The sequence below is a fragment of the Pyrus communis genome, chromosome 2, assembly GCF_963583255.1.
Source record: "Pyrus communis chromosome 2, drPyrComm1.1, whole genome shotgun sequence".
NCBI lineage: Eukaryota > Viridiplantae > Streptophyta > Magnoliopsida > Rosales > Rosaceae > Pyrus > Pyrus communis.
Window position 1 is genome coordinate 1,686,774 of NC_084804.1, and position 10,674 is coordinate 1,697,447.

At 36.5% G+C, this 10,674-nt stretch overlaps 3 protein-coding genes across 5 annotated transcripts; 2 read left to right on the forward strand and 1 right to left on the reverse strand.

The window, feature by feature from the left end:
- Positions 1-2,479: 2,479 nt before the first annotated feature.
- LOC137723701 (NDR1/HIN1-like protein 10) lies at positions 2,480-3,311 on the forward strand. Its single transcript, XM_068462895.1, has one exon. It carries the CDS (start codon positions 2,500-2,502, stop codon positions 3,181-3,183), a length of 684 nt encoding a protein of 227 aa, XP_068318996.1. The 5' UTR covers positions 2,480-2,499; the 3' UTR covers positions 3,184-3,311.
- A 718-nt stretch (positions 3,312-4,029) lies between these two features.
- Positions 4,030-4,959, forward strand: LOC137726559 (protein NDR1-like). The gene has a single exon (XM_068465493.1). The coding sequence runs from the start codon at positions 4,372-4,374 to the stop codon at positions 4,951-4,953; it is 582 nt and encodes a 193-aa protein (XP_068321594.1). The 5' UTR covers positions 4,030-4,371; the 3' UTR covers positions 4,954-4,959.
- A 90-nt stretch (positions 4,960-5,049) lies between these two features.
- Positions 5,050-7,611, reverse strand: LOC137726557 (probable UDP-3-O-acylglucosamine N-acyltransferase 2, mitochondrial). 3 transcript variants are annotated; one of them, XM_068465491.1, is made up of 10 exons: positions 7,343-7,611; positions 7,040-7,247; positions 6,877-6,935; positions 6,686-6,735; positions 6,324-6,388; positions 6,149-6,200; positions 6,002-6,072; positions 5,796-5,862; positions 5,503-5,574; positions 5,056-5,350 (listed from the first exon to the last, which is right to left on the reverse strand). In XM_068465491.1, exons 1-10 carry the CDS (start codon positions 7,467-7,469, stop codon positions 5,273-5,275), a joined length of 849 nt encoding a protein of 282 aa, XP_068321592.1. In that variant the 5' UTR covers positions 7,470-7,611; the 3' UTR covers positions 5,056-5,272. The 3 variants fall into 3 exon arrangements, with proteins under 3 accessions (XP_068321593.1, XP_068321592.1, XP_068321591.1); XM_068465490.1 differs by having other exon boundaries at positions 5,058-5,350; positions 6,877-6,953; positions 7,343-7,609; XM_068465492.1 differs by lacking the exons at positions 5,796-5,862; positions 6,002-6,072 and having other exon boundaries at positions 5,050-5,350; positions 6,877-6,953.
- Positions 7,612-10,674: the final 3,063 nt, after the last annotated feature.

Here is a 10,674-nt window from a genome sequence, read left to right on the forward strand (position 1 = left end):
AGCCAAATCAGAAGTATTTAAGACATCGAACTGAGTTCAAAGAAATTAACGAATACTTTGTTATATAAGAAACAATAAATTTTTATCTTGATAATTAACTAGGTAAATGGTTTTGGATTGAATTAAATTTTTGTAAGGATGATCTATGAATCGAGACTTACAAAATAGAAGGTTCAGATTGTTGAAGTTCGATGTGGAGTGAGTTCCACATGTAATTCTCATTTTTTGAAAAAAATGAAGAACCCTTTGCGTAAAGGGCTCGACCGTTGAAGTTTCTAATTACAGACACTTGACAAATTAAGCTGTTTTGATGGAAAATGTTGATAACGACAGATCACCATGTAGTATGAGCATATAGCGATAAGGTAGCCCCCCTTCCCCCTTCAGCGCCACCACACCGTGACACTGTGACGCTGTGAAACTCCAGACACCCGTACTGTGTCTGTTTGTGCGAGTCATTTGTATTATTGCATGCAAATGAATTAACGTGCAACGCCGATTGCGAAGGGCTTTATCGAGGTGGCTAAGCTTGAACCTCCATCGAGCCCAAGTCGCGACGAGAAAACACTGTCGTCATGCCAACCGACGCATCTGGACCCATCATATCTGTGGTTCCGTGTCTGTGTGGGCTTTAGGGTTTTAAATTAATTAATTAAGTTTAACTGCATATCAAGGCTGGATGAGCAGTTCGTACTAACGCTCTCTGTCTCTTGCTGCAAGTACTTTTCCATCCCCTTGATGTGGACGGCGAAGATGTTCTGCAAGTGGGAGTGGGATCCCATTTTCTACTTCCCTCTTTTGCGGGGGTATATTTTTTTCTATGTAAATTCTGCAACGCATGCAGTTGTACTAGATATGCATGCTGCTAAATAATTTGAACTTGGAAACTTTGCAATTTTAGTACTTTGGTCCTACATGGCGTGTTAAAATTTTGACTCAAAAATTACTCAGACTAAGTCGAAGCAATTTATAAACTAACGATGTCTTTTTGAGAACGATTGCTGATGCAAGCATGCCAACTCGCTATTGAGTTTGGTCAGATGAGTAAAATGGATGCGGTGCGTGATATGGTGATGAAATGCATTGTCGCTTTCTGCATTGAGCAATTTCAACCGAGGAAGAAACACTCTCAGCCTTGGGTTTTATAACTTGAAGACACATTTATGCCTTTTGCTAAGAAGGCCAATAACGGTTGGTGTTCAGTGTCCCGAATATAGTGTAACTTGTATAACACCTCACTTTGTCAAGAAAGCTAATGAAGTGGCCTCTTACTGTGAAAGATTCAAAGACTTTTTGCTGAAACAATCAAAGACTCTTCGCTGGCTTAAATTTAGGATAGATAACCAGTCAACCAAGAAGTAAGTGTTGTTTAACCAAACTGAAGAAACTCCTAGACCAAAATTTAGGATAGATAACTAGTCGAACAAGAAGTAGGTGTTGCTTAAATTTAGGATAGATAACCAGTCAACTAAGCAGTGAGTGTTGTTTAACCAAACTGAAGAAACTCCTAGACCAAGCTAATTCTACGGCTCCAGTGATGTTCAACCGAATTAAATATGTTGTTGATATGTCAACTCAGTGATGTTTAATTAGTATTTTTCTCATGGAATGAGAAGGTTTTATGTAGAGCATTTGTTAGTGTGTTGAATTGAAAGTCCCTCTACGTTGCAAAACTACTTCTATTTATAAGGTTGAATTTCGTGATGATAAAGTCTGCCGAGTTGTAGAATTCTGATAATATTCCAATTCTTCAGCATATTCTTCAACCATGCAGAATTATCTTCACAATTACCTTCATCAAAACTCATCACCACTGAGTTTCATTTGCATTAAGATTCTGAATCTGGTTGCTCTAAGTGATAAATTCAACCGTTATCTAAAAATCCAATTCTAATCCTTTAATAAATGACTTGAATCTCAACAGAAACCGATCTTGATCTCAAGACCGTCCTACTTTATCCTGGTCAAATCAAGGGTCAAGACTTGCAGTCACCTTTCTGGGCTGACTTCAATTCAGTCGAAAATCTGAATTTCAGGCCTAAACAATGTCATAACTTGTAACATGTATGTAAAGTAGGTATCCGACGATACTGTCACAATCACACCTTATATATTTGATTAATTATTCAGACTTTGATTAATACTACGATGAATAATTAAAGGATTCTAACAATTAGTGCCATGTTCATGAATGAAGCAAATAAACCTTTCGGATCCCCGGCTCACAGGATTATTTCCTTTTTAGAAATTCGTTATATACTTTCCAGAATCCTTAAAAACATTTATTCTTTCGTATACAATGAGCATGAATATGCAAAACCTATTGATATACTGTTGTTAATATTCTTTTCTTTCTGCATGCAAAAAGACCAAAATGCTTTAACGTCGCTTCACTTCACAACATATATAAAACCAACTACATTAACGAACACTTCCGTCCTGCTCACCAAAACCCTCCTCCCACGCATTCTTTTCTCAGGCATTCTTTTCTCCCAGAATATGTTCAACTCCGACCGGCTGCCGATCCAGTACTCCACCACCCCAGAGCAACAACGGCCCATGAAGCGTCAACACACCACCCGGTACTACGCCCACCGCGTCCGCGAAAGCCTCACCACCCGGGTCTCCAAGCTCATATGCACCATTTTCTTAAGCCTCCTCCTCATCCTTGGTATGATAACGTTCATACTATGGCTCAGCCTACGTCCCCACCGCCCTAGATTTCACATCCATGCATTTTCAGTTCCGGGTTTGGGTCAAGAAACCGGGTTCGCAAATGCGGAGATAATGTTCAATGCCACGGCCCGTAACGCGAACCATAATATAGGCATATATTATGATTCGATGGACGCGACGGTGTATTATAGGGACCAACGGATCGGGTCAATCATGGGTTTACTGGACCCGTTTTATCAAGGCCCAAAGAATACGACGATCGTGACGGGGTCGTTTCAGGGGGCCACCTTAACAGTGAATAACCAGCGTTGGATGGAGTTCACGAATGATCGTAAAAAAGGAACGGTCGTGTTTCGTCTTGAATTTACGGCTACCATTAGGTTTAAGATCCACGCGTGGGATAGCAGGCGTCATCGGATGCACGCCAACTGTGATGTTGATGTGGGCCAGGACGGCTTGATCTTGCCCATTTCTAAAGATAGGAGATGCCCTGTGTATTTCACCTGAGTTGGGACATTTTTATTTTTTAAATTCGTTTGTAAATTAATTGATGTTTTTATTTTCCCTTTCTTTGTGTGATTTTTTCATTTGTTGTGCAATCTTTCTACATTAATTGGTTCAAATTATTGAATTTGTGGTGCAAATCTTTTTAATTCAGGATGTTATTGAAATTTATACCGTTTCTTAATGTTCTAATAAAACCGTTATAATTTTACTTTAAAAGGAATTGTGAAAACAAATTGAAACCTCAGAAATTGTTACTGTATTTTGCAGAACCTCAACGGTTTTTACGACAAAGCGCTGATGTGGTGCTTGTGTGATTAGAACCTCTAGAAAGGCCTTCAAGCATAATTTTCCTCTTTTCTTGTTCCGTTAACTTTTGTTCCTCTGTAACAATTTGCAAAGTGCTAGCAACAGTTGCACTAACCTTTGCATTTAGACTTTTCACTTCTTCAAATGACACTTGTTTTTTGAGTAAAAATATGTCACGGGTCACGCAAAGAAGAAGAAAAAGTCCAAATGCAAAGACTGCTGACAATCTCTCACACTTTTCGACATGCTTTCCATGTTTTCCTCGAATGTAAAGACGAAAATAAATCTTTTAGACAGAAAAAATGATCATGTACAATATTTGTGCTATATTGGCTTTTGTACTAAAAGATGATCATGTACAATATTTGTGCTATATTGGCTTAGCAATAAACACTAATATGAGCTATTTGGATGCAAGAAAAGAAATTTTGTTTTCAAACTCCAACATGTTACATATGATTTGTGCATCCTCAAAGCATAAACACTACCTTAATGAAGCTTACGATGCCATTTGATTCGTCTTCAAATCGGATCCAAGGGAATTTAGGGGATAATCAAGATATTCAACAGAATCACTATCATAAAACGGGTCCGAATTGGGTAGACTCCTACGCAAGTAAGGAACGAGAAAAGCTTACCCAAATCATGTTCCTTCTCTTCCAAGGATTCCAAGTTGCCTAACATACAATCCCTGACCTACAGATGTACCAGACTTTATCCTTCAATGTCAAGAAGAAAAGCACATATCCTCTTGTAACTTGGATTACAAGGACCCTCTGATACTCCTACTTTTCTCCTCCTTTTTATGAATCCTCATATAAACTACTAGTGCAACCCAATTCATTTAAAACTTTGAAGTGAATCTAATCCTCAGACGGAGAAATGTGTGAAGCAACGACTTTCAATTGCTGGGCTATGCAATTTCTAGCTTTCTTGGGACTCCTAGCCCTCTGTCTATGGGTGGCCTTACGTCCAAAGGACCCTGAGTATACCATCGTGGATATTACCATCCCAGAATCTGATTTAGGGGGCGGGGGACACAATGGTTCTCTCACATATGGCCTTCAAATAAAAAATCCTAACAAAGACTCTAGCATTTACTATGATGAGGCAGTTTTAACGTTCTTGTATGGGTCCGATAGTGTTGGGGAGAAACACATACCTGCTTTTCGGCAAGGAAAAGGTAAAACCCGTCAAGTGATTGATTTTGTTGATGTCAACCCACGAGTTTGGAAAACTTTTCGCAATTCCATATTGAATGCAACTGCAGAATTGAAGGTGGCTTTACTAACTCGGGTTCAATATAAAACATGGGGAGTGAGGAGTAAGCATCATGGGCTAGATTTGCACGGTAAATTACCTATCGGTTCAGATGGTAAGATTTCTGGTAAGAAGAAGAAAGTTAAGCTAAGCCATGCTTCCAAGAAATGGAGAAGGAGCAATAGCCGACGATTACTGGGTTAGATGTTTTCTTGTAAATTTACAATATGGCTTCCCTTACCTTCATATTGTTGCTTGTAAATTATATACTCGTAATTGTTCCAATTTTTATTGTAGTAGATCACACAATTCAACAGTTTAGCAAATGACCTGCACAATTGTAATGATACATACTTCTAACTCCATTTTAGAGTCATAAATAACAATACAACAGTAGAATTAAGAACAAGTTCTTGACTTATGCCTTAATATTAATAGGAGAGCTGGCGCAAACCCAACCAAAATTCCATCTAAATTTCAGTTTCAAGGTTTAATAACATGTGAGTGCACCTGATTTTCCTTTCTAATGATTCTCAGGGTTCCGCTGTTTTGATGTCCGACTGTAGTTTGTAACTTGTCTTCGCCACTCATGGGCTGGAACCTAAAACGCAACCAGAATTATGTTGTTTATATATCCCAAACATCCAACAATCACCCACAGTTCCAGCTCCATTATTTTGGGTACACAATACATGAAAACAATTTTTCTTGTTATTCTCATTTTTCATAAGTAGAGTACAACATAATACTTACAGCAGGGAAGCCACCGTAATCTCCAGGTTCTGTAATATCTTTCATGACACAGCTCATACCAGCAAGCCGTACCTTCAAAGTCCACGTAATTATATTCAGAAATATTTGTTAACCAATGAAAAAATGTGAGAGCACGAAAAAGAATAAAATCAGTAGAAAAACTAAAAAATAAAGTAACATCAAACTTCAAAACTCAAATGATATTTAAATCCTGTACTGAGTTCTTTAACAAGTGACAAGCAATGACTAATTTTGACTACTACCAGATTGGGCCATTGTATGTAAGAAAATACCTTTGATATAATGGATACATGGTCACGAACTGCTACCCTCCCTCCCATAGTTACATAGTCTCCTATCCTACAATAGAAAAAAGGGACAGCCATCAGATTTGGTAGATCTTCTGAATCATCGGCTAAGTTGTTGAAGTGAAAGTGAATCATGTTACGGTGGGCTTTCTAAATCAGAAAAAAACAGGGGGGACATAAAAAGAACTTACGTCACTGAGCCTGCAATCCCAACTTGTCCACAAACTATGCAATTGTTCCCAATAACTACATTATGACCAATCTACAAGAAACGAACAAACGGATAATTGTATACTATTCCAGAAAATTACCCAAGAACTTAAAAAGCAAAACTTAACCTGAACTAAATTGTCTATCTTTGAATGATCCCCTACAACGGTATCTCTCCAACTGCATAAACCAAACAATGTTATAAATTATTATTCAAACTTTAACAGAATCCAAGTACAAACTTATTCAGAAAATATAACCATGCATCTGAAATCAGTTGATATCCAAGGCTCTATTTCTAACCTGCCCCTGTCAATGCAAGTATTTGCACCAATCTCCACGTGGTTTCCAATCCTAGCATTCAGCATCTTGGGGATGTGGAAAAGAACAAGAAATACATACAATAAGATGCTTCGATTTCTACAGTTGGATGAAAATGCATAAATAACCTCTTATTGTCATACAAGTCATATATATGAAGACACTCTTGCCCCAATAATGATTAATGCAATGTAACGAACTACTACGAAATTGAATATGTTGATCCTAAAGAACTAACATATCGTGATTGCATTCAAACATTATCAGAGAAAAATATTCAAAACACAAAGAAAGATAAAGAAAACAAAAGGACATCAATTCGAGTACATAAAAGCATCACTAACTTGAGGCCTCTTTAACATATTCCCATGCTCATCCACCATAAATCCAAATCCTGTAGTTAAACAAACATCCCACCAAACATCACATTTTCCATCGCCATACATCAAACACTATTCACATTAAATCATAACTAAGCTGATTGATCCATATCAATATTCCCAAATGAGTAAAAGCCTACAATAAGTGGCCTTACCATCTTGACCGATGCATACGCCACTGTGGATTATGCACGAATCTCCTATGCTGCAATTACTGAGTGCAACATTGTAGCTGCAGAGATTATTGTCGTAGTTACTCCATCAAAATCAAGCAAAAATATTAACAAGGCAATGACAAGTTAAAAGTTTGATCATTACCCAATTTTCGTTGATTGCCCAACTGTAACCGAAGGTCCAACGACAGCTCCAGAACCAATACAAACATGTTCGCAGACAACGGATTTAGAATGAACAACAGCACCAAACTCTATGAAAACTGTTGGGTTAATGCAGGCAGACTTGTGGAAAATCCCACCTCCGTTCTTCCATTGTCGGAATTCTGGATGACCAGTTGGAGCACACTCCTCTGATCTTGAAATACAGAGCAAGTGCAGAAATGGCGGTTAATGACAAAATAGGTGTTGTCTAAGAGACATTTTCACAAGCAGGTTCGGGGCATACCAGACGAAGCCGAAGACACGAAGGAACGGTAACTATTTCCAAAGCGCAACAGAGAGAAGCTTCGAACGAATTGGAGATGTGGCGAGTAGCAGAATGCAGCTGCAAGTCTTCTAAGAGCGCTTGCCATTAACTGAGGTCCGAGGAGGGAAAGCGAGCTGCTGCCGGTTTATTTTGAACCGAAGTATCCACGGTGCTTGACCGGAAGGGGTATTGTAATGCAGGGCAGTTTCATCCGCCTAGATTTGCGATTTGAGTTGGACCAAAATTAGGTGTTGGGCTTGAAAGTCCAAGCCAATAGATTATTTAGAACTTCTCTATCTAATAAATGGGAGTCCGCTTTGAAATCGTCTGCCCTACACCCACCAACAAGTATATGCTTTAATAGGAATCACACAAGGGTAGATTGATACAATAAAAATTTATGGTAAAATGCCCATCCGTAATCAATCAGATAAAGTACTTTATGGATGGACATTTTACCAAAGATTTCCATTTTATCAATCTACCCTTGTGTGATTCATGTTGAAGCATATACTCGGGGGGGGGGTGGGTGCAAGTGCAAGATGGATTGGAAATTTCGATTTTAACCAGTTCTGACCAAAGCTCCAAGTGCAAGATGGATTAAATTTTTGGTTATTAATTTTAGTTTTTCACATAAGTTCAATTTTACTTAGAATTTTAGTTTTCATGACTTCTCCTGAACATTTCATTTTTTTTTCTTCTTCCTATTATCCCTATATTTATGCATTTATTATCCATCTCTATGCATTTTTTTTTATTGTTTGTTATAATTTTTACTTTTTTTGTGAATATAGTAGAATATTTATAAAAAAAATTGTCAGATTTTATTATTTAGAAGACCCAACACATAATAAAGATTTGTTCGATTATATAGCTACATCTAGTTACCTATAATATGGACACATTTAGTTTTATAGTGGATTTGATTTTTTGTATTTCTCGGTACATTTGAAATGTAAATATACCAAAAAGGGTTATCTGATAGAGACATTTTGGTTTTGTGGTACAATTGAGATTTTTTGTACATTTGGTCTTTTGGTATATTTGGAATCTAAATGTACCAAAAGGGTTACTTGACAATGGGCACATTTGGTTTTATAGTACATTTGAAATTTTGGTACATTTGGTTTATCTGTATATTTGAAATCTAAACGTACCAAAAGGATTACATAACAATAGTTACATTTGGTTTTATGGTACATTTGAATTTTTGGTACATTTGGTTTCTCGGTACATTTGAAATCTAAACGTACTAAAAGTCAATATTTTTGTTCTCAAATGTACCATAAGTTTTAAGTATATTTTTTTATATATCTATATGTGAAAAAAAATATGTGATGAAGACTTTTTATTGAGACATTTTTAATAGAAGGAGAAATTTTTTTTTTAAAATACTTATAATAAGGAAATGAGGAATTAGTTAATTAAAATTTTATTTTATTTTATTAAAAAAATATCATTTAATGCGTAGAAGGGATTGACGAAATTAAATTCCTATATTATAGGTAATTAGTTGCTAAGTTATTTTATGCCTCTATATAAATGCATTTAAATTAATGACATGGAAATTAAATAAATAGAAAATTATTGAGATGACAATTGATCAAAGCGCCTTAATCAAATCTTTAAAAGGGATGAATGTTTAATCTAACAACTATAGAAAATATGTAGGGCATTCTAATTTTCCCTTTTTATATCGTTTCATGTCAAATAAACGGATCATATAAGAAATTGTTAAACCTACACTAAACACTCAATAAAAAAAACTATTTTTTAATGCATTTAAGTTTTATTTTGTAATTGGTCGTGTTTGTGTGTATTTTCTTTAAAAATATTTGTTGAAATAATTTTGCTAATTTGGATAATTGTTTTTTACTTGAAATGAGTGGATGGGCAATACGTGGAGGAGGGGTGGATGGACAAAACGTGCAAGGTTTGCATATCGATGTTGTTGGAAGTGGGCCGTATGACCCATTTCGCTGATAATTCTACATGGTATCAGAACCAAGAAGTAGGCCCGTACTGTATTGCCATGTGATGGATGGGTCCCTTGACCCCGCGCCATGATAGTGGGTCCCTTGGCCTCGCGTGTAGAATGAGTCCCCTTGGCTCCATGTGATTGCCAATGTGTGGATCTCCCACGTATGACCCACTAATTGGGTCCCACGTGAGAGGACGTGTTGAATCCCACATCGATCGTAGTAAAAGATAAGTAATAGTTTAAATATCCTAACTCCACTATAACTAATACCGAAGCTTTTTGTGATAAAACCCCACATCTGACGGATTGTGCATGTGGTAATTATCAAGTTAGAATAATATCGATGTTGTTGAAAATGGACCGTATGGCCCGTCTCACTAATAATTCTACAATCTCACACTCACTTTTTGAACAATTATTATCTTTTAAGCACGAATCTTATCTCAAAATCAAAAGCTAGGTAGATAATTCACACAAAGCCTTTTAACTCACTTTTTGAACAATTATTATCTTTTAAGCAGGAATCTTATCTCAAAATCAAAAGTTAGATTAACAATTCACACAAAGACTTTTAAAGTTGGGTCTCGTGGAAGAAATAATTGTCGGATTCTGAGTAAATGGAATTCTTCATCTTAAACTTTAATCTGATGTATTTTTTAACCAAAAGATAAAAGAAAGAGATGTGTTATTCACACATCTCATTTTACTTCTCACACAGCCTTGATAATTTATGTCCATTGATCTTCTTCAATTCATCCGATCCAATGATCGAAAATTAAAAAGATGCGTGAGAAGTAAAATAAGATATGTGGATATCACATCCATAAAGAAAACACATTCAGAAAAACTGCTTAGTTTTTAAGATTCCTGATCATTGCAGTTTAAAAATCAAGTGATTCGTTTCTGCTTTTGCTGTTTAGAGGCCAGTCCCCCGCTGCGCTCTCTCTGAGAAAATTCACTTACTTCTTCATTGGCTCTTCGAATTTGACCTAAAAGAAAACTGATTTTTTTTTATTTTCTTTAATTAAGAAAATTGGGTGATTCAGTTCTCCATTTTTGGAAAATTTTGAAGAATCAGGTGCTTGTGGAGAATGTGTGAGTTAATTTTTGAACTTTTTTAAAATACCATATAATTGCAAACTAATTAGGCAAATGGGTCGCAGAAATTCACTGCAAAAATGCTCCACAGAATTGTTGATTCTAACAAAATTGATAGAACCGAGTGGAAGTTTGTAAGACCCATTTGCAGGAAGGAAATGGGTGCTCTGTAGAAATTGAAAAGATAGAAAATTGATAGTTCACATCCGCAACCGCACTCCTTACACCCGTC

Excerpts from the sequence above, each read along its gene's own strand:
- LOC137723701 (XM_068462895.1), top strand. The coding sequence starts at position 2,500 with ATGTTCAACTCCGACCGGCTGCCGATCCAGTACTCCACCACCCCAGAG.
- LOC137726559 (XM_068465493.1), top strand. The coding sequence starts at position 4,372 with ATGTGTGAAGCAACGACTTTCAATTGCTGGGCTATGCAATTTCTAGCT.
- LOC137726557 (XM_068465490.1), bottom strand. The coding sequence starts at position 7,469 with ATGGCAAGCGCTCTTAGAAGACTTGCAGCTGCATTCTGCTACTCGCCA. Across the intron at positions 7,248-7,342 it reads CGTGTCTTCGGCTTCGTCTG|AGGAGTGTGCTCCAACTGGT; the intron begins GTATGCCCCGAA and ends TTTCAAGATCAG. Across the intron at positions 6,954-7,039 it reads GGGCAATCAACGAAAATTGG|CTACAATGTTGCACTCAGTA; the intron begins GTAATGATCAAA and ends TAATCTCTGCAG.